The sequence below is a fragment of the Myxocyprinus asiaticus genome, chromosome 26 (assembly GCF_019703515.2).
Source record: "Myxocyprinus asiaticus isolate MX2 ecotype Aquarium Trade chromosome 26, UBuf_Myxa_2, whole genome shotgun sequence".
Taxonomy (NCBI): domain Eukaryota; kingdom Metazoa; phylum Chordata; class Actinopteri; order Cypriniformes; family Catostomidae; genus Myxocyprinus; species Myxocyprinus asiaticus.
In genome coordinates, this window is record NC_059369.1 from 5,386,307 (window position 1) to 5,410,885 (window position 24,579).

The following is a 24,579-nucleotide window of genomic DNA, read 5'->3' on the forward strand; positions in this document are numbered from 1 at the left end:
CCTTATGATTGTCCAGCAAAATCGATTCAAGAATTTGGGTGAACTTCACAAGGAATGGACTGAGGCTGGGGTCAAGGCATCAAGAGCCACCACACACAGACATGTCAAGGAATTTGGCTACAGTTGTCGTATTCCTCTTGTTAAGCCACTCCTGAACCACAGACAACGTCAGAGGCGTCTTACCTGGGCTAAGGGGAAGAAGAACTGGACTGTTGCCCAGTGTTCCAAAGTCCTCTTTTCAGATGAGAGCAAGTTTTGTATTTCATTTGGAAACCAAGGTCCTAGAGTCTGGAGGAAGGGTGGAGAAGCTCATAGCCCAAGTTGCTTGAAGTCCAGTGTTAAGTTTCCACAGTCTGTGATGATTTGGGGTGCAATGTCATCTGCTGGTGTTGGTCCAGTGTGTTTTTTGAAAAGCAAAGTCACTGCACCCGTTTACCAAGACATTTTGGAGCACTTCATGCTTCCTTCTGCTGACCAGTTTTTTAAAGATGCTGATTTCATTTTCCAGCAGGATTTGGCACCTGCCCACACTGCCAAAAGCACCAAAAGTTGGTTAAATGACCATGGTGTTGGTGTGCTTGACTGGCCAGCAAACTCACCAGACCTGAACCCCATAGAGAATCTATGGGGCATTGTCAAGAGGAAAATGAGAAACAAGAGACCAAAAAATGCAGATGAGCTGAAGGCCACTGTCAAAGAAACCTGGGCTTCCATACCACCACAGCAGTGCCACAAACTGATCACCTCCATGCCATGCCGAATTGAGGCAGTAATTAAAGCAAAAGGAGCCCCTACCAAGTATTGAGTACATATACAGTAAATGAACATACTTTCCAGAAGGCCAACAATTCACTAAAAATGTTTTTTTTATTGGTCTTATGATGTATTCTAATTTCTTGAGATAGTGAATTGGTGGGTTTTTGTTAAATGTGACCAAAAATCATCACAATTAAAAGAACCAAAGACTTAAACTATTTCATTCTGTGTGCATTGAATTTATTTAATACATGAGTTTCACAATTTGAGTTGAATTACTGAAGTAAATGAACTTTTCCACGACATTCTAATTTATTGAGATGCACCTGTGTGTGTGTATATATATATATATATATATAGATATATTGTAACATGTTTGTTTAATTGCATAATTTGTACTATTTACAAGTATTTCCATTAATTTGTTGAACATGTGCTAAAAACTGGTACTGTCTCTTTAAGGAATTAGAGATTATTCTATATATATATATATATATATATATATATATATATATATATATATATATATATATATATATATATATATAGGTCTCTTTAGTGTCCTAAGTTTTTATAACTGTGACCTTAATTGCCTACCGTCTGTAAGCTGTTAGTGTCTTAACGACCGTTCCACAGGTGCATGTTCATTAATTGTTTATGGTTCATTGAACAAGCATGGAAACATTGTTTAAACCCTTCACAATTAAGATCTGTAAAGTTATTTGGATTTTTACAAAATTATCTTTAAAATGCAGTGCCCTGAAAAAGGGATGTTTCTTTTTTTGCTGAGTTTATATAGTTCTCATCAAGCCAGACAACTTGCATTATTACAGTCATTAGCTCCACCCAACAGGAAGTAAGCCATTTTGGATTTTTTGAAAATTGGAGGCTCTGAACTTTTAAATACTCCTCCTAGAGGATTCATGTGACAGTCACCAAGTTTAGGCAACATTGTGCCAATACATTGAAGATGCTTTATTGCGAACGGATTGATAAATTGAACGGTGTTGCCATGGCGAGGCAATAAATGAATGGCAAAAAATGGGAAACAGGAAGTTTCACATATCTTCTGTGTTCATTGTGTGATTTAGATCAAAATTTAGCTGTATGTTTGGTAGTGGGGTGCTGATCAGATGAATGTGGCTATTGTGGTTTACTGTCATAGTGCCACCACCTGACAGCAGGAAGTGTGGCACTTACAACATGCTATAAAATAGTCCTCTTACCCAAATCACTTCAAAATTGTTAATAATAATGTCGAGAAACATGTAAGGGTTACATGAATCATGTTGGCATGGCAACACATTAAATGTCATTATTCTTTTCTTTATATATTCATGTGTTTTTGAGGCACTCGTCTTGCTTTCCTTGACAAAATGCATTGTTTTCTGAAAGCCACCGGGTGGAAATGGACCCATGGTGCTTGGGCCTGTTATTGCTGCTTGCAGCTATATTTTTTGTTGTTGTTTTTAAATCAACAGTTGATTGTAAAAAACAGGAAGGGTATTAAAAGAGACATTGTTCAATGACAAATGTGTCGCGTGGATCTCATCTTTGGACACACATTACACTGAACAACTTTTACTCTCAACACACAGTGAAGGGATCTCGCTGTTGAATAATTCAGCACTATACTACACAATTACTGGTGAGTGAAATCTGAACATGTAACAACCATTTACATTATACATAGATACATTTTAGTCGCATTGTGCAAAATTTGGATTCAATGCAAGCTATTTTCTTTTATTGTAGTAAAGAGTTGTGCATAGAGTAAAAGATTGATCTTGGGATTTAAGAATCATGAAGAATTGTGGTGGCGACAGGCAAGCACCATTCACATTTTCTTCAGAGAATGAAATCTGATTATAAATGTTGTCAGAAGCAGATCTGAAGTTCTGACTGCTTGTCATGACGGTTGTGACATGCTGTTGTTTTGCACAATCAAATAATAAAATAGAGATATATGATTTCCTTTAAAGGCTTTAAAAACGTATGAATGAAATGAAAAATAATGTTTTAAAAATCAAAATATTTCTAAATACTTAATATGTCTTTCATTTCGGTCTACTTTTGTTCAGTTTTACATTTACACTGTTGTTTTGAAATTCCTGTGTTTTATGTACAGTGTGTGTGTGTATATATATATATATATATATATATATATATACCGTAGATACTGTATACAAAGTTATTTTAATCCTGTGGGAATTGATATAAGGGTAAATATTACCTAATCTCCTAAAAGTTTCTTGTGTGTTGCAACGCAGTATGAAAACATCCAAGGAAACGCAAACCACTTATTAGAGGATTAAGGCTTGTGGCATTTTTGATTTATTCTGCAATAGCTAGACTAGCCTTTGCATCTCCCAAAACATAAATGACCCATAATGCTAATATTTAATAACATTATTAGTGCAAAAGTAATCAATATACTATATACAATAGATACTGTGATCGATCTGTTTAGATTAAACAGTGTTAAAACTAGACTACGTACCATGCAAAGGGCTGTTTGGACATGATGACAACGTGTCAATGACGAAGACATGCCCATCTCAGCAATTTCTACAAATGTTGCTTATCCCCTGCAAATTGACTGTAAACAGTACAGATGTCCACAGTAACAATTACTTTACATACATGCTGTATGTCCGGAAAACGAATCCAATCCTAATAGGGCTTAAAGGAATAGTTCACGCGAAAATGAAAATTCTTTCATCATTTATTCACCCTTATGCCATCCAAGATGTGTATGACTTTCTTCTGTTGAACACAAACAAAGATTTTTAGAAGAATATTTCAGCTCTGTAGGTCCATACAATGCAAGTGAATGGTGACCAAAACCTTGAAGCTCTAAAAATCATAAAGGAATCATAAAAGTAATCCATATGTCTCCAGTGGTTAAATCAATGTCTTCAGAAATGATATGATAGGTGTGGGTAGGAATTAGATCAGGGGTTTTCAAATTGGGTGAAAGTGAGCCTCCCCCTAGAGAACTTGAAGTCAGCCGTGTCCCCCCAACACCTCCACAACCACTAATTAGGCTATTATTATTGGTACTACTACTAGTAGTAATACTATTATTAGTATTGCTTTTAGGCTATGTTCCACTCAAAATGAGTTTCATCAATATATATTGTATTTTTTATTAAGATAAACTTTTTTATTACATTCCATTTTAAATTCAGTTTAATTTTGAAATAGGTTATATTTTTTCAAAACATTTCAAACACGTTTGTCTTTTTAAAACATATTGTGAACACATAATTTGCAACACATTGTTACCACATTCAAGCAATTGGGAAACTGTTAAAATTAGCCTTCTGAACAGAATCCTTCACAGTCAAAAAACTAAAAGTATTCTCAACAGCCCTATAACCAAAGAGCCAACAAAATCAGACATAGAACGATATCAGCACGATGGACAGCTCTATTTTCTGATCACTGAACAGATAACCCTCGACGGTCAAATAACTAAACTGGAAACTAATGTTATCTCAATTGAATAAGAGCTATTTTGGAGATTTTAGGCTACTTAAGCCAATTCAACTTTGAAAACATCAACATCAGACATCAAACAACATCAGCAAGATGGACAGCGCTGTTTTGTCACAGTGTCAAATGCGTAAAAATCACTTCCATATAGGCCTACGTTAAGCAAAAAAAAAAGAAAAATCCTCTTAATTTTCATCGCCCCTACATCAGTGGGAACAATGAGTCCGAATTTTTGATGCACACAGGTGATCGATGCGGGGCTGCACGGTTTGAAAGGAATAAACGTAAATCGTCCTCCACCTGCAGCCTTGATTGGTATTTGCTTTTATGCAGGGTCAAAGTGGAAAACCCACACTCACATAAGTAAGTGGAGGTGAAGGGAATCTGCCTCCTCTACTGTAGACTTTTGTATTGTAGACATTGCAAAGCGATCCATTTTGCAACACTCATATGCATAACACACACTTTAACATGCAAGCTAACAGGACAGATGTGTACAGACGTGAACCTTTGTTTTTTTCCCCGCGCTGCGCCTCACCTGGGGCACTCTGGCGCCCCCAGGGGAGGCGCGCCTCACCAATTGAAAACCTTTGAAATAGATCAATATTTAAGTCCTTTTTTTTTTGTTACTGTAAATCTCCAGTTTCAACCAGCCCACCTATGAGCACTCACGAGGTCTTCTTTTCTTTCATGCATATTCTTCGTGCATATTTCCACCTACTGGGTAAGGAGGATCATTTATAGTAAAAAAAAAAACACTTAAATATTGATTTGTTTCTCACCAACACCTTTCGTATCACTTCAGAAAACACGGATTTAACCACTGGAGTCTTATGGATTACTTTTATGCTGCCTTTATGTGCTTTTTGGAGCTTCAAATTCTTTTAATGTCAAATTAAAACTGTCAGCCTTGTCACCTAATATAAGGCATGATTAGATCCCATTAAAAAAAATACAATTAACTTAGTTTAAGATGAGACAATGCAATTTATTAATGCTTAAATGTTTTTTGTTTGATAAAAATGTGTAGAAATGTATTTAAAATCAACTTTTCATATTAGAAAAGGCACCTGTTTCAAGAAATGACCTTTTAGAAGTGTATTTTTTGTGCTTGTATTGTCTCGTTTAACACATTACTTGCACACTTTTAATTAGTTGTATTTTTTCACTTGTACACTGATGACCAAGTCTGTTTGTTTTGCACCTCTTCTGCATGTTCATCTTAATCGTCCGTAGCTTTACATTGCAGTCTCGTTTACCTGAAGTGAACACGCTTGCATGCTGCACTGCAGCTGTCTCGTGAACTTGATCCTTTTCACATAGAGACTGCTGTGTTTGGCTGGTCATTCAGCCCGCTCAACTTTACTTCTCTGGTTACGGATTCAGTTTAGAGTCTTTACTTCATGACCTGGCCACAAACAGCATTTAAAAGTCCTGAGACAGAATTCCTCACACTTTAACAGAGTTAAACACGTGCCTCGTTACCATTGTTAAGCATGACATGCTGTTTATTGTTTAGCAATGTTGTCAACAGGAATGGCAATTTGTATTTTCAACTACAGACTGTCATATGAGCAACCAATAAGTTCACTGATTTAAGATTCACAAGCCTTAAATACTCATAAACTAAAGGCAAACTTATGAGTTCGAGGCAGATACTTTTGGCTGATCCATTAAAAGAACTGGATCATAAGAGTCATTAACGAATCAGACTACACTTAGGCTGTATGTTTGTTGTTGTCTAATCATCATCTTTGTATTCATTCGTGGCACCCAGTCTTTTGGATCACATTCAATTGTGTCTTGGGTATTTTAGGACAGACTTCCATTATGCTGATTTTCAAGAATCTTTAACAGAATGGAAATGAATCTTTCTGAATAAGAGCGGGTTCTCAATTCTTAGTCCTAGTAACTCATACCATGTTGTTGTCTTTGATCATGAAACCAGATGATTCATAGGGTTTTCCCAGGGATTTCCAAAGTTTCCCGGTGGTAAGGGTGTGTAAAGTCATGGCATCAGTAATATTTCAGTTGTGTGGGTGTTAGGACAGTATATAGCCTTCCATGTGATGGTAGAATTTAGAGCCCGACTGATATGGGATTTTTGAGACTGATACCGATTTTAGAGAGGGAAAATTCACAGATTACCGATATGGTGGCCAATATAGTTCATTTTTGAGCTGGAATGAAAACAGACCTTTTCTATGTGGATTTTTCACAAATTTTTCACCGATATGACTATGCAAAGGTACCAAAGAATATTTGACATTATTAATATACATTATCAACAAATTCTAGAAATGAACACTGAGAAAATAAAGAATAAAAAAAAATACAATAAATAGCTTAATAAACATCAGTACTGTTTAGTATAAGTCAATTACTGACCATTTAAATAAAGAATAAATAAAAATAAAAGAAATAGCTAAATAAACATCAGTACTGTATATCCACAGGACAATAATAAAAAAATTAAAAAATGGACATCAGACATGGCAAACAATGCCACAAACAGGCTCTTCCAGTGTAGATAGTTTAGATTATTACAACGGAAGATATTTTGTTGTGATGTACAGTATATGTGGCATGTTATATTAATATTAGGGCTGTCGATTTAACATGTTAATTTAGTGCGATTAATTAGATAAAAAATAACGCAGGTCATCCCTGCCTTCCTGGATCTGGGAGGGGACAAGTGGAGGGAAACAACAACAACAACAACAAAAAAAAAAAAACGCGGTACTTGTACACCGTAATGGTGATGATACCAAACTAAAACACAATACTAATATTTAAAAAGAGAGGGAAAGGCCAACACGGAGCGGCAGCGGGAGAGAGAGTGGAGAGAGAGAGAGACAAAAATGTATTTACTCGCCGGTTCTCTGATACGCCGTAGCCTGGTCCTCGGCCACTCCTCCACCCACTAGTGGACGACAGCCGCGCCTCCCCTGGCAGATCGGAGGCAGTCCTCTGGCCCCTGGCGGACGGAATGCCCCGCCGCATTTTCAGTGGATGGAAGGGGTCTCCCCCGCCCCTGGCAGCGGTTCTTCTGGTCGGCCAGGAGCCCCTCCCCGCTCGCGGTCGGCGGTCCTCTGACCCCACCGTGTTTTAGCGGCTGGTAGGGGTCTCCTCCGCCCATGGCAGCGGCCCTGACTGCTCCTGGCGGTCGGCTAGGAGACCCTCCTCCCCTCGAGGTCGGCGGCCGTTCCAACGCTCTCAGGCGGCCGGGCTCCTCTGTCCCCCGGTGGATGGCTGCGGCTGCTCCATTGGGGTGGATGGTAGTGGCGAGGACTCCTATTACGGCGCATCCCTCCTCCTTCCTGGGTTGCGGCACCAGTGTAACAAGGTAAAAGGGAAAGGATGACGCAAGAACTGGCTTGACAATATAAATAATAGTTTAATGATTAACTTAAACAAAAAGACAAACACAAACACATGCAGGGCAGCTGCCGTAACTCACTCTCTCTCGAACCGCCGTCTCCGGTCGCCTTTATCCCTCTCGGGCTTGATCAGCCTGATTAGGGGCCGGGTGTGCAGAATCACGGCCAGGCCCCGCCCTCCGCCCTGCCACATATATTTATAAATATTTGAATGATTAAAATCTTAATGTATATTACTATATCGGTATATAAATGTTAATATATCGATGCCACAAAAACCTATCAAAAAATAACGTGAAAATCTATAATCAATGTATCAATATTTTATGACATTTTTCAAAAATTAACCAACAAAAATTGAGAAACCAATTTCTCAAAGATTTGACTGCGCTTTTTATTTAGCCATTAATTTTCCTGAAGATCATAAGCAGCAGACTAGTTTTTTTGCCTGCTTTTTTTGTCAAGATTTTTAAGTATGAGAGCATTCAATCAGAAATTTTATAACGTCTCTGATTTAAAAATCAGGAGTAAAAAATTAAGATAGTGTTTGAAGTTGAATTCATTTCCGTGAATCAGTTCTTTCGAATTGGGATTCGGTGAATCTGTTCAAAACAGTTCACTGTCTTCGTGTGCCGTTTTACATGCTTTTAATTGTTTAAAAAAAAAAATATATATATATATATATATATATATATATATATATATATATATATATATATATGCAGGTAAATATTGCTGTTTATTATTACTATGTGTTATTAATTTCACGCATATAAATTACAATGATTAAATATAGCCTAATTCTTAGTGTTGAGTGAAAAAATGGTGTGGAAAACATGCCTTTTGAATAATTGTAATAATTTTTTACTGTATTTCACTTCTTGCATTAAACATTTGGAATCTACTTGGCAACAACTTGGCTGTTTGGTTGAAATAAATCTTTGTCTGATTAAAAATAGACATATCAATATTCATATTGTCAAAATGCTGAAAAATACTGAGGAATCATTTATTTTAGCTGTTTCGCTCAGCCAAAACCGCTGACCATTGCCTCCTGACCTTCTGTGCTTTCCAAAGAATTTGTTTACTCCTATTGTGGATTGTTGTCAGACATGCATTTGCGTTTTTCCTTGAGAACAGGGAACTTTGTTGAATCTGACTTCCTGTTCCCTTTCCCTTGTGGTTTTAATTCTCAAGGAGGAACAAGCCCCAGAAACATGTTTCAAAAGAGATGTGTGCCTTTACAGCTCTGGTCTGAACGGCTGCCTCACTATAATCAGACTGTGACCCGGGGCACCTTTGTAGTTGGCACACTGCAGCCCTTCAAAAATGTAGAACACTGTAAATTTGCCAGTGCATTTGGGAATTTGGACAGACAAATCTAGACTTAAGTCAATTTAGAAAACATTTCACTGTGAAAATAGGTCAAAGGCTTTATATGTTTGTTTTCCATGCTTAAAGCCAACATGAAATCAAAATTGACTTAAAGGGATAGTTCACCCAAAAATGAAAATTCTCTCATCGTTTACTCACCTTCATGCCATCCCAGATACACTATATTGCCAAAAGTATTCGCTCACCCATCCAAATAATTTAATTCAGGTGTTCCAATCACTTCCATGGCCACAGGTGTATAAAATGAAGCACCTAGGCATGCAGACTGCTTCTACAAACATTTGTGAAAGAATGGGCCGCTCTCAGGAGCTCAGTGAATTCCAGCATGGTACTGTGATAGGATGCCACCTGTGCAACAAGTCCAGTCGTAAAATTTCCTAGCTACTAAATATTCCACAGTCAACTGTCAGTGGTATTATAACAAAGTGGAAGCGATTGGGAATGACAGCAACTCAGCCACGAAGTGGTAGGCCACGTAAAATGACAGAGCGGGGTCAGCGGATGCTGAGGCTCATAGTGCGCAGAGGTCGCCAACTTTCTGCAGAGTCAATCGCTACAGACCTCCAAAGTTCATGTGGCCTTCAGATTAGCTCCAGAACAGTGCGTAGAGAGCTTCATGGAATGGGTTTCCATGGCCGAGCAGCTGCATCCAAGCCATACATCACCATGTGCAATGCAAAGCGTCGGATGCAGTGGTGTAAAGCACGCCGCCACTGGACTCTAGAGCAGTGGAGACGCGTTCTCTGGAGTGACGAATCACGCTTCTCCATCTGGCAATCTGATGGACGAGTCTGGGTTTGGCGGTTGCCAGGAGAACGGTACTTGTCTGACTGCATTGTGCCAACTGTGAAGTTTGGTGGAGGGGGGATTATGTGTGGGGTTGTTTTTCAGGAGCTGGGCTTGGCCCCTTAGTTCCAGTGAAAGGAACTCTGAATGCTTCAGCATACCAAGAGATTTTGGACAATTCCATGCTCCCAACTTTGTGGGAACAGTTTGGGGATGGCCCCTTCCTGTTCCAACATGACTGCGCATCAGTGCACAAAGCAAGGTCCATAAAGACATGGATGAGCGAGTTTGGTGTGGAAGAACTTGACTGGCCTGCACAGAGTCCTGACCTCAACCCAATAGAGCACCTTTGGGATGAATTAGAGCGAAGACTGCGAGCCAGGCCTTCTCGTCCAACATCAGTGTCTGACCTCACAAATGCGCTTCTGGAAGAATGGTAAAAAATTCCCATAAGCACACTCCTAAACCTTGTGGAAAGCCTTCCCAGAAGAGTTGAAGCTGTTATAGCTGCAAAGGGTGGGCCGACGTCATATTAAACCCTATGGATTAAGAATGGGATGTCACTTAAGTTCATATGCGTCTAAAGGCAGATGAGCGAATACTTTTGGCAATATAGTGTATGTATGACTTTCTTTCTTCTGTTGAACACAATTTTTGGAAGAATATTTCAGCTCTGTAGGTCCATACAATGCAAGTGAATGGGTGCCAAACTTTTGAAGCTCCAAAAAGCACATAAAGGCATCATAAAAGTCCATATGACTCCAGTGTTTTAAACTATTTCTTCAGAAGTGATATGAAAGGTGTGAGTGAGAAACAGATCAGTATTTATGTCCTTTTTGCTAGTAATTCTTGTCCCTGCCTAGTAGGGGGTGTATGCATGAAGATTGTGATTCACCAAAAACAGAAGAAGAAGAATGTGAAAGTGAATGTTAAAGTGGAGATTGACTGAGCAGGAAGGACAATTTATTGTAAAAAGGAATTGATCTGTTTCTCACCCACACCTATCAAATCGCTTCTGTAGACTGCTTGATTTAACCACTGTAGTCTATGGATTACTTTTATGCTGACTTGTGTGATTTCTGGAGCTTCAAAATTTTGGCACACATTTACTTGCATTGTGTGGACCAAAAGAGCTGAAATATTCTTCTGAAAATCTTCATTTGTGTTCTACAGATGAAGGAAAGTCATATACATCTGGGATTGCATGAGGGTGAGTAAATGATGAGAGAATTTTCATTTTTGGCTGAACTTTCCCTTTAATCTTTTTAAATGTGTGTGATGTGTGTATTTTTGTGTTGCATTTCTCCTATCCCAGCCTAAAATCTAGAGACAACTTGGGCTGGGCGATAGGATGTCACCCCCCCCCCCCCCAAATTCTCTTCTCTCTGCTGAAGTATGTCATGGCATACGGCTGGGCAATAAGTTTGACCAATAGCCAGATGAGTTTCAACCCTTTCCCTCCAGCCACCTGTCAACCACGTGAACGATCGCAGCAATTAGCAAACGACATGGTGTAGGTGTATATTATGTTGCTCCCCTCCCCCAAAAGGAGGAGGAATATTTGAGAATTTGCGTTTGTGTTGCGAGGGTAAGTAGCTGGAGTTTATTTTTTGTGCAGCCGGAGATTTCTTGGGATGTACAGTTCGAGTAAGTGTTCTTTATTCATTATGTTTGTTGTATTGTGATTAAAAACTTGGATATATTGTTTTTACTCTCTTGTTTCTCATTCATCTGTATTGGCACAACGGCTCCCGCCTCACTGTAAGCTAAGTACTGTGTGCGTTTGTGGGCTGGTTATGTTGTAGTGTTGACAGTTAGATAATTTGGTTATCAAAAAGCTGGCCGGTATTGAGATCACTTCTCAAGTTTCACAGGTACCGCGTGGTGAAGGGGTTTGTGTGGCTGTAAACTACATACTATTGTACACATACTATCATTCGACATGTCTCACCCCCACTTCCTGTGTCAGTAGGAAATAAGTCAAAACAGCAAATCGAGCAGCACTCATCAACATGGTTGATTTTTCAGTGTATCATGAAACATTATAGGATTATCACATGCATAACAAATGGGGTATTTCCAGAAATATTATGGTGCAAAAAAATTTCTTAGATCAGGTAAATAATGCTGAAAAAACAATGAAAGATTGCAAGCAATGCATCTCAATGGAGATTTTTTTTATTACCACATACTAAAATTATTTTTAAGTTGAACCATCAAGCACAGCAGAGAGTTGGATTAATGCATTTAAGTAAGTTTAAATTGGCCTACACTTAAAAAAAAAAAAAGTTTGTGTGGTCAAGTCCCATTCAGCCTCTTGCCAGCATGCACTTGGGCATGAATAATATGTTTGCATTGTTTGGTTGATTGCATGGTTTTATGTACATTTTTGTTGTTGATTTTGTTGTCACGGTAGGTGACTTGTTTTGTAATATCAGGATGAGTTTGTTTCTCTAATAAAATGATCAATTTGTTGTAGGGATGGGACGATATGGTTATCTCACGATTCGTTCAATATACGATATGAGGTTCACAATTCGATATAATCTCGATTCGATATAATAACACTTAAATTACAAAATACTACAGATTTTTTTTTTTTTTCTGAAAAAAAAAAGATTGAGCAAAATACACATGATAATATCTCATCAAAATAAAGTTCTTTAATACGCAATATAAATGCTCAAAGTTTAAATAATAAGAGTTGCTCATGTGGGCTACATTCAGACTGATTGTTTGCAGAACAAGCAATAGAACTGAAAAGAACCTGTCCTGAAAAAAGTATGTGAAATTGAATAGTATATTTTTTAATAATTTGTTTGCTATTATTATTAGAATCGCATTGTAAAAAATGGTTTATAAAACACTTCGTAAAAATACAAAAATTCTACATTCTATTAATTAATATTATATCATGGTATATATAATAATGATATGAGCTATCACTGTTTGAAATAATGTGTACAATTTACAAGTGAAAACATTGAGTTTACTTTTATTTGTGTAAGAAACGCTAAAAAGGTACTGTCACTTTAAGAGTTTCAACATGCATTTCACAGTGAACATCAACAAGAATCTCTCGGTTTCTTTAGCGCATCCATGCTGTGTGAGATTAAAATTAATATTTCTTGTAAGTTTTTATCTGACCGTAAAGAACAGAGAGGATATTAAGGCACACTAGGCCTTGTTCTTGGTCCTTGGGTAAGACACTGAACCCTAATTTGCTCCCAATGGCAGGCTAGCACCTTGCATGGCAGCTCTGCCATCATTGGTGTGTGAGTGTGTGCGTGAAAGGGTGAATGAGTCACAGTATAAAGCGCTTTGGAACCACTAAGGTTAAAAAAGCGCTATATAAGTGCAGACCATTTACCATTTGTTCAGACTGCCACTAAAAATCCAATTTTTTTGCATATCCAGATTGACTCCAGATGAGTTTTTGATAGTCTGGACAGCAAAAAACCACATGAAATCAGATTTTTCTGAATCTGATTCAAACCATATCGGTTGGTGGTTTCAAATGCGATTGAAATCTGATTTTTTCAGATGCGTCTCAGTCCGGACGCTCTGGCTGCTCAAATTGGATTTCAAATGGTCTTTTGCGTCACTCTTAACACGACACACAATGATGAAGTCAAAAATCGGTGACTGCAGCATGGAACATCACAATATTTACCAGTCTCCTCCGTCGCTGAATTTTTCTTGTGCGACGGAGGAGTTCTGCACCGCGACTGGACAGGGCGCTTATTTGGGGAGCGAGATGATGCACCTCCATTTTCACCGCATCTGTTTTGAAAGCATCGCCACATGGGTACGCCTATGTCGTTACCAAAGCAACCCATGCAGATAGGTTGGTTATATCTGAACACGCAAAATCTGATTTGATCATTTGCAATTAATAGTGCAGACAGTCGGCCTGAAAAGATCTGATTTGAGAAAAAATCCGATTTGCCTGCAGTCTGAACATAGCCTTATTCAATGAAAGTGGAGTTGCCTCATCTTCAATGGACACACATTACACGGATGAAACTATCAGTTTGATTCTCAAGCACTTTCTTATCAAAACAAGGCGATTTTCCAGGTATTAGAGTACTTAAGTAGCTAAATTCAAGCACTTTAAGCACTTCAAGGACCTTGTGTGAACTCTGTAAACAGTGTAGAAAAAAAGCGCTGTAGTGGTAAAATCAAGCGATAAAGAGATTATGATGTTTGACGGGTCATTTCATTTCTGATCACATGGACAGAATGTTGCAAATTTCAAAATATCGAGTTATGCCTCAAAATGGTTTGTAATTTTTTTGGGTTTGCAATATATTGAAATTCGAGATATCGTCCCATCCCTAGTTTGCTGATTGTTAACCTTGTCAGGTTTTATGTACAAAGTATCGAGGTCTTTGCATGCCATTAAAAAATAAATAAAGAAATAGTTTTCATAAGTGTTCATGTGATGAGTAAAAATGTGATATTATTGGATGAAAGGTGCACTCAGCGATTCCTGAGAAACTGTTGATATTCGAACTCAACTGCCAAAACAAACACACCCCTCCCTTCAGTGCTCCTTTAGAAACTCCGCCCCCCAAATTCATGCACGCGCATTGCCAAGGGAACGACCTCAACTTTCGGACAAAGACTGAGAGCCAATGCTTGACACGGGCGATGGAGATGGTTTAGACGCTCCGGGCTTATAAGGCGTGGAAGTGGAGGTCTCTTTCTCATAGCTGAAGTGAAGCAAAGTAATAATCTAATGTGTTAATAAACGACAGACAAGCAAGCACAAAAACAGCATATTAAACACAGCAACTAGAACTAGCGAGAGTTAGTTGTTTAATTTGATTTTACAGTAACATACAAAACCACAGTGACCGAAGAGGGTGCTACCAAACATATGTTTTTAAATCTTTGTGGCTATAAAACCCTTTGCAAACGTTGTGCGGACAAATACCATTAGACGATTAGAGCGAACAACAACACAGCAAGTAATGTAAATAACATTAGCTGTGTAGTGGGTTAGCAAACTTTTGCTACAGTAAGTTGCTGCTGCTAAGATAACTTGCAGAGAAGACGAGACGGTTTTACGCACACCAGCTCCAGACACTCACAACTCTCCTGCTACTAAATCTAACATCACAACAACAGCATATATGGGTTCTGTGAAACATAGCGAAATTTATGTTACCCACCTATCGAGAAGAAAAGGAGCAACTTCTGCATCCATCTTCAAGCCTTTTACCTCTCTGAGGTCTCTCCACCGCTGAAAAGCCTCGCCAATGTTGACGCGGCTCCTAGCCCTCGACTTATCATAATCCTTCTTTTTTAGTTTATATTCGCCTGACCTTTTTATCTTTGTCTGTTTCTCAGCCATTTGTCCTCCTTGGAGTTTAGAAAGTTCGCATCAGCCAGATTTGCTGTCGCTCTTCTAATGAATTTCCCTCTCGCTCTTCCCCCACCCCCCATCCTATGCACGTGCAAGAACCACCCCATGTTGCTGATTGGCTGGAGTAGTGTTGTGTGGATCGGTCTGATCCACTTTGTTTTTGTCCCATGTACAGAGCCAGGGCTGTGTACAAATACTAGATTTATTTTCAGCCCACCCACAGAACGGACAGCTAGCAGACTGTGAGGAGATATTTGCAGAATTTGACAAAAAGTGTATTGGATTAGAATTACTGAGTGCACCTTTAAGGCAGCAAGTACATCACTTTCCATGAAATATATATTTATAGAAATGTTGAGATGCTTAGAATATTGAACAGTTTAAAATCATGTCAATAAAGGAAGCAGTTGGATAGGATAAAGTTGACAGTTTAAGACACATTTGTAAAGTTAACTTAATTTTAATATGTAATTGTTAAATATGTCAAATTAATATTTTATATGTACAACTAAAATGTTAAAGTCATGGCAGGTTGACTTAGGTTAATTTACTTAAAATTAAGTTCATTAATTCAACTTAAAAACAAACACATACCATAATAAATTATTTAAAAAAATAAATAAATCAATTTTCATGAAGTATTTTGCAAACAACTTTTCACTTTTCTACTGCTGTACAGAAAAAACAAAATTTATTTTGATGGCTTTGTTAATTTTAGCTTTATTATTATTATTATTATTATTATTATTATTATTTAGAAATGTTATGTCTAAAAAGTTTAAAAGTGTAATTCTACCCATTAGCGAAAAACAGGCATACTTGGTAAAAGATAATAACGTAATTGTTTGTCAAAAAATGTGTCTTGGACTAATTAAAGTCCTAGTAGTGAGTGTTTTGACTGTTTTGACAGTGACTGTTTTGAATTTCTTTGAATTGCAATTCGGTAAATTCCACTTCCTATCGTTCCAATTCAAATTCCAGTTCAGCTTCCTGTGGGGCGTGGCCAATTCAGTTCAAATTCCAACTCATGAATTGAAAGGGAGTCAATTCTGAAATTCTGAATTTTGCACTACCCTGCTTGTCAAGGCACTTCAGTGTGACTTTAAGCTTTACATGTTTCAATAAATGAATTCAATTTTTAAAGCAAAATCGACTGGTGGAAGTGAAGTGCGTGCAGAAATATTCACCAATCCCTCGGCTGTGGTGGCAGGGGTTGACAATGTAATCGGATATCGCAAGATTATAATTTTTTTAAATAAAAATATTGTGAAAATATTTATTGTATATTGCCCAGCCCTAGAGACAACTATGAGTTAGCCTAAATGTTCATAGGTTGATTCCCCTGAAAAGGCGCTATTTGTTTTAGCATCTGGACATAGCAACATTTTGGTCAGCGGTATGAGTTTTGGGCGGGATTATCTGCTCAACGACCAAGGGCTGACAGGAAAGTGTTTGGGGAAATGTATTTAAAAAAAATTATTTTTGCAGTTCCATATGATGACAATAACACTCTTCAGCTTTAAGAAACAACTTTCCTTTTTGGTCCTCCTTAATTTTTAACCCATCTCTTTCTCATATAGAGAACACACTTCACCATCCAGTTAATTCCCTATGGATAAAATAAAGTCCTGCCAAAATATTTTATTCTTGCTGAATATTACTGTTTCACTCGGAAATTTCATATTACGGAAGTAAAATGGGTTTTCTATAGGGAATACAGAATTTCTCGAGTCTTGCTCTGCTCTAAACTATTTTATTGGCGTATGATTAAAAAAAAAAAAAAATCCTTTTATATCGTGATTACCGGATAAGTCATGGAAATGTATTGGTCAAAAGAGTTGGAACTCTGTCACTCCTTTTTTTTTTTTTTTTTCGCTAGCATTGTCAGTCATGAGGTGCCATGCTACTGGACTTCTTTTTCAGCTCCTGATTGGTGTTATCCTTTGGTTTGTTTTAACTTTTCTCGTTAATACAACCTAGTGTCAGAACAGAGGTCACGCACCAGTAAATTACTTTAGGTTGCTGTTTAAAGAGGGTTGGACTTTAGGTCAATTCAGAATCAGAATCAGGATGAGCTTTATTGCCAAGTATGCTTACACATACAAGTAATTTGTCTTGGTGACAGGAGCTTCCAGGGCACAACAATACAAAAACAGCAACAAGACTTTTAAAAAAATAATTAAAATTGAATAAAAAATAGATAAATATTGAAAAGAAAAAAGTATATATAGAATACACAATAGACAATATATACATACACATATACATACATACAGACACACACACACACACACACACACACACACACACACACACATATATATATATATATATGTATGTGTAAACATATATACACACACATACATATACACATATAAACACATATATGAATATATATACATACGTACACACACACACACACATACACATACACATACGTAGTGCAAATCTAAATACAAATCGATTTTGTACAGTGCAAGGGAATGTAATGGCAGAAGAGGTAGGATGTGTTGGATAATATAAAAAGACTACGCTGTGTATTGCACATTAATTATTGCTCATAGGGGCAGTTTTAACTGTTCATGAGATGGATAGCCTGGGGGAAAAAACTGTTCCTGTGCCTGACGGTTCTGATGCTCAGAGCTCTGAAGCGTCGGCCAGAAGGCAACAGTTCAAAAAGGTAGTGGGCAGGGTGAGTGCGGTCCAGATTGATTTTTCCAGCCTTTTTCCTCACTCTGGAAGTGTATAGTTCTTGAAGGGGGGGGGGCAGGGGGCAACCAGTAATCCTCTCAGCAGTCCGAACTGTCATTTTGTAGTCTTCTGATGTCTGATTTCATAGCTGAACCAAACCAGACAGTTATTGAAGTGCAGAGGACAGACTCAATGACCGCTGAGTAGAACTGTATCAGCAGCGCCTGTGGCATGTTGAATTTCCTCAACTGGCGAAGGAAGTACAACCTCTGCTGGGCCTTTTTTGCAATGGAGTCAATGTGGGTCTCCCACTTCAGGTCCTGTGAGATGGTAGTGCCCAGGAACCTGAATGACTCCACTGCTGCCACAGTGCTGTTTAGAATGGTGAGGGGGGACAGTGTTGGGGGGTTCCTCCTAAAGTCCACAATCATCTCCACCGTTTTGAGCGTGTTCAGCTCAAGGTTGTTTTGACTGCACCAGACAGCCAGCTGTTTAACCTCCTTTCTGTATGCAGACTCATCGTCATCTCGGATGAGGCCGATAACAGTGGTGTCATCTGCAAACTTCAGGAGCTTGACAGAGGGGTCCTTGGCGATGCAGTCGTTGTTGTAGAGGGAGAATAGTAGTGGGGAGAGCACACATCCCTGGGGGGCACCAGTGCTGATTGTACAGGTGCTGGAAGTGAATGTCCCCTGTCTCACAAGCTGCTGCCCGTCTGTCAGAAAGCTGGTAATCCACTGACAGATAGATGTGGGAACAGAGAGTTGGTGTAATTTAGTCCGGAGAATAGTTGGGATGAAGTCCACAAAAAGGATCCTTGCATATGTCCCTGGTCTGTCCAGATGTTGCAGGATATGATGCAATCCCATGTTGACTGCATCATCCACAGATCTGTTTGATCGATAAGCAAATTGAAGGGGATCTAGAAAGTGTCCAGTGATGTCCTTCAGGTGGGCCAACACCAGTCTCTCAAATGACTTCATGACCACAGATGTCAGGGCGACATCCTGTGATTTTTGGTTTCTTTGGGATGAGGATGATAGTGGAATGTTTGAAGCAGCATGGGACTTCACACTGCTCCAGTGATCTATTGAAGATCTGTGTGAAGATGGGGGCCAGCTGATTAGCACAGGATCGAAGACATGCAGGTGAAACACCATCTGGGCCCTGTGCTTTCCTTATCCTTTGTTTTTTGAAAGCCGCGGCTCACATCATCTTCACAGATCTTAAGTGCAGTTTGAGTAGCAGGAGGGGGGAGGAGGGGGGTTGCAGGAGGTGTTGGTGTTTGTGTGAAGTGAAGGTCAGTGGATGTGGGGTGTGAGATTGGGCCTTTCAAATCTACAGTAGAACACATTCAGGTCGTCAGCCAATTGTTGGTCCACCACAGGGTTGGGGGTAGGAGTCCTGTAATTCGTAAGTTGTTTCATGCCACTCCACACTGATGCAGGGTCGTTAGCTGAAAACTTGTTTTTCAGCTTCTCAGAGTATCTTCTTTTAGCCACTCTGATTCCCTTATTCAATGTGTTCCTGGCCTGATTGTACAAGACTTTATCCCCAACTCTGTAAGCATCCTCCTTGGCCTGATGAAGCTGCCTGAGTTCCGCTGTAAACCATGGTGTGTCATTGTTAAATGTTAAATAAGTCCTAGTAGGAATGCACATATCCTCACAGAAACTGATATATGATGTAACAGTATCTGTGAGCTCATCCAGGTCTGTGGCTGCAGCCTCAAAAACACTCCAATCAGAGCAGTCAAAGTAGGCTTGTAGTTCCAGCTCTGTTTCATTGGTCCATTTTTACAGTCCTTATTACAGGCTTAGCAGATTTTAAATTCTGTCTGTAGGTTGGAAGAAGATGAACCAGACAGTGATCAGATAGTCCCAAAGCTGCTCTAGGAACAGAGCGATATGCATCCTTTATTGTTGTGTAGCAGTGATCCAGTATATTTCTATCTCTGGTTGGGCATGTAATGTGCTGTTTGTATTTGGGCAGTTCACGTGTGAGGTTTGCTTTGTTAAAATTCCCAAGAATAATAATAACGGAGTCCGGGTATTGTTGTTCTGTGTCTGTGATTTGATCAGCCAGCTGTTGCAGCGCGGAATTCAAACACGCGTTTGGCGCGATATACACACTCACAAGAATAAACTAAGAAAACTCCCGCGGCAAGTAGAAAGGCTTACAGTTAATAAAGAGTGCTTCCAAATTAGGACAGCACATATTCTTTAACGTTGTTACATCTGTACACCAACTTTCATTGATGTAAAAGCACGTTCCACCGCCTCTCGTTTTCCCCGTTAACTCCGCGATGCGATCCACTCTGAACAGCTGAAAGCCCGTCATATGTAACGCGCTGTCCGGAATGGCTTCACTCAGCCAGGTGTCTGTGAAGCACAAGGCAGCAGAGGTTGAAAAGTGCTTGTTTGTGCAGGTGAGGAGATCTAGTTTATCCGTTTTGTTGGGAAGAGAGCAGAGATTCGCAAGATGAATGCTTGGCAGCGTTATTCGAAAGCCCCGCCGATGGAGCTTGGCCAGCATGCCTGCTCGTCTCCCTCACCTGCGTCTCATTGCGCGTTTTCATCATGTGCCCACGCCTCCGACTAAAATGTCAAACAAAACGTCTGAATATTCAAAATCTGGGAAAAGATTGAATGGTATATGCTGTCGAATGTTTAGCAGTTCGTCTATGGTAAAAACTGACTGGAAAAAGATTACTAAACACAGGACAAACAAACAAAAACAACAAAACAATTGCACCACACCGCGGCGGCCATCCGCGGCGCCATCATGATGTAACAATCTGATGTAGCTAAATAAAGGCAGATGCGTTCTTATATGAGGAACATCAAGCTACTTGTCAAATACAATGCCCTCTGCAGCTGCCTCTTAAACTGAATCAAAGAGACAAAAACATTGTTTGGTTTCATCTGAGATGTGGCCTAGTAGGATGTACACATTCTTGGGTATATTGCACAGTGGCGTTTGTGTGCCGGCAACCTGAGTTCAAATCCAGTTTCGATCCATTCCCCTGTTTCCTTCCACCTCTGATCTATTCTGTGCAATTCAAGGCAAAAGTCCATATACAAATTTGAAAATTGTCATGTTTGGCCTTTATGCTTCATTATACTGTAGCCTATTTAGAGGGAATGGCTATGTTTAGAGTTAGGGATGTAACAATAACAAAATCTCAGTAGTTGTTACCAATACCACTCAAGTTTCATTTTGATTATGAATCAAAATCTAATGTGCTATTGAACACACTGCTTTCTTTTTAAAGTTGGGCTGTCAATTTAACACTGTGACTAGGAGGAGGGCTAATTGGGCTAATCAGCCGAGGAGAGGGATAAATGCAGTGGAACGCGGCAGTTCGGGAGAGAGAGAGCCACATGCAGCTGCCATATGTGCATTTGTGTTCTGTGTGTCTTTTTGATAAAGTTCTTATTAAATATTATTTTGACTGTTCAGTCGGTTCCCGCCTCCTCCTTTCCCAACCTTAACCTTGTTAAATTGGTGCCGAAGCCTGGGAAGAAGGAGGGATGCACTGTCGTGGAGTCCTCGCCACTGCCATCCACCCAAAGGAGCAGCCGTGAGGGGCGGAGGAATGGCCGCCATCCGCGAGGGGCGGAGTTCCCCCCTACTGGCCGCCAAAATGCGGAGGGGCGTTTCATCCACCAGGGGTCGGAGAGCTGGCTCCGGTCCACCTGGGTAGGAGTGGCTGTCGTCCGCCAGAGGGTGGAGGAGTGATCGAGGACCAGGCGACGGCATGTCTGGGAAACCGGCGAGCAAGTTTATTTTCTCTCTCACTGTCGCCTTAACCTTTCCCTCTCCTCTTTTTTGTTTTTCCCTCCCCTCGTCCCCCTCCCCAGCCCTAGAGAGGCGGGGAAATGCCTGCCGGCAGGCACAGCCAGAAAGGCAACGCACCCCCGAGGAGGGCCGGGCTGTGAATACGCACACCCGGACCCCAATTGGGCAAATCAGCTGAGGAGAGGTATAAATGCAGTGTAATGCGGCAGTTTAGCATGCTGGTGCCATGTGTGCGTTTGTGTTCTTTGTGTCTTTTGTTTAAGTTCTTAGTATTTTGACTGTTCAGCCAGTTCCTGACTCCTCCTTTCCCAACCTTAACCTTGTTACAAACACGTTAGTGTTTAGTACAAGAAGGCTACAAAATGTATATTTATTTAAGTCTGGTTCAGACTAACAAAATGAGAAAGGATACTGCGTATTAGTCGGTATTCAGTCAGTATTGAATGCCATTGAGGGAGTTTTTGTCCAGGAGTGACTTCTATCTGCTTTATATAAAAAGTTGCATAAGGAAAACAGAACAAGTCATCTGAGGCACATTATTTGACATCAGATGTAGTGAGATAAGAGACTGTTTCTGTTTGGATTTGGGACAGTTCTGTCATTATTTATTTGATAATTTTTTTGTGGTTGAGATGTGACTTACTTGACCGTTTGTAGCTGGGTTTCCATCCAAATGTTTCGCATTTTTAAGTGCATTTCTAAAAAAATGTGCATAAAAATGTGTTTTAAAAAAACACATTTCCACTCACAACATCATGCGCATTAACTTGAGGGAGCCCGCCTTGCTTCGAAGACAGCTGCAGTTGTGGTATTTAAGCAATTGTACATCGTGTTATTAAATGCTGCCATGAAGACGCTGCAGAAAGAGTGTAATATCTCATATAATAAGAGCTTAAATTACTGTTCTGGCGGATTGTGAGGACCCACTTTAACGACCAACTGTGGGTTGAACACTTCTGGATGTTAAGGGCTATGTTCGAAGAATTGTGTGCCAAGGTCTGACCTTTCATTGGGCCAGTCACATCACGCTATTGCACACCCATAACACAAGCACAAATGGTCAACAAACATTAGCATTTTGCAAATAAACTGTTTTCATCACCTTAATGCGCATTTGACTAATGTAAACCTCAAAAAAGGTAAATGTACCATTGTATATACTAGGTCTGCACTGTAAAAAGAAATCTGTTAAATTTTATGGTAAAATACAGTGACCATAATTTTTAGACTTTATGGGATATAATTTTGATGCATGCATATTTTAAGGTACACTAAAAAGTTTAAATGATATAAACTTGATATACTAACCTTCTGGAACTATAAAAGTCTGCTTTTCACTTCAAAATGTATTGTTAATCACTGTAGTATCTAGGGGTGTAACGATACACTAAGCTCACGATTCGGTACGGTTGACGATACGGGGTTCACAGTTCAAGGTTCGATACTTTAAATTAAAAAAAAAATTTAAAAAAAGAATACTGAAATGAAAAAAATACATTTATTTCCTGAAACATCAACAATGTTCAACAAACAACATGTTTTCTTATTTGCACATTTTGCAATCAAAACTGCAGTAACGGGAATATTAAGTAATGACAGCTTGGCCCTAATATAAATGCCAGACATATCTAAATTATCTTAATATGTAAAAATAAACAATCTTCAAACAGCTTCTTTTGGATAAATTAACACTAACAGTAGTCAAAGTTAAAATTTCCTTCTCTGGAAATTACAAATAGAATTGGGCTGTCACTGAAAATAAACTAGCTTTAGCATGAAATTAGAATTAGGAAATTTACACCCTAAATTTCTTAATAGAACTACTAAAGTAACAATTAAACTAAACTTTAAAAGGCAAAACATAAACAAATAGTCTTGAAACAAATTAGGCTGAATCCGTCATTGCCGACCACAGAAAATGGCCTCGTCCTTTGCCATAAAAACGCCTATGCATCTGGTTATTTCTTACGCTCTTGCACATGAATTCCACAACGGGGCTGTAAAACTACTTTGCAAAGATGTCTGGCCTTTGATCACTCTCTGTCATATGCTGTTCATGGAGTTTGTCGTTGTGGTGACATTGCACATGCAGCATCATATTGGACGTATTGGAAGATGTATACTTTATAGTTCTTTTACAGTATTTACATACAGTTCTTGTTTTATCTGTAATCTTTTGGTTGGGCAGTCATGTAACAAGAAAACCAAATTGTTGCCATACATCCGACTTAAAAGAGGATGGGGCATCCTCTATTTCCACGTCAGTTTCAGCCACACTCATTATTCAACACCTTTCTGGCAGCAGCTGCTAGTGTGCTATGAAGCGACTCCATTTACATCACTGTGTGACGTAGGCATAGGACGTTGTGTGTCATGCGTATAGGAGAGAACATACAAAAAATAAAATAAAATACCTCCACAAAAAAATTCTATATTTTGAACCGTATACATTGCGATACACAATATATTGTTACACCCCTAGTAGTAACTACAAAAGGCCACATGATGACTTAAAGTTCATCCAGAGTGACCTTTCCAGGAGCAATAATAAATACAGTGCAAAGTGTTACTTACACAGACACAAAACACCATCAAGGTAATACATGTGACACTAAAATAATGTAATAAACATTAACTAAACTATATACAATAAAACACTGAATACCCCATTGTAAATAACTGATATTAAAAATAAGAAGAATCACAATTATTCCCATAAACTATAATGAAATGTGATAGGTCACTCTGAAACTTCTGGAAATTACCAATTTATTGTTTTAAACCGTAATTTTAACAATAGTTTACCGTAAAAGTACATTGTCGGTGCTGTCTTGTTCAGTACACAACAATATCCTATTAGCTGGATAGCTAGCGGCTACTGAGCCTCATTGGTTTCAATGA

At 39.0% G+C, this 24,579-nt stretch overlaps 1 protein-coding gene across 11 annotated transcripts in view; it reads left to right on the forward strand.

Annotated features, from left to right (window-relative positions):
- LOC127417332 (homeodomain-interacting protein kinase 3-like) overlaps positions 1-24,579 on the forward strand; it is a 150,613-nt gene that overhangs the window by 20,299 nt on the left and 105,735 nt on the right. The window contains exon 1 of one of the 11 annotated variants that reach the window (XM_051657290.1): positions 10,769-11,025. The exons of 9 other annotated variants lie outside the window; for them this stretch is intronic. In XM_051657290.1, the coding sequence (XP_051513250.1) occupies positions 10,989-11,025 (37 nt within the window). In that variant the 5' untranslated portion in view covers positions 10,769-10,988. Of the gene's footprint in view, positions 1-10,768; positions 11,026-18,475; positions 18,480-24,579 lie in introns of those variants that run through there. One more of the 11 variants, XM_051657293.1, reaches the window with a different exon arrangement.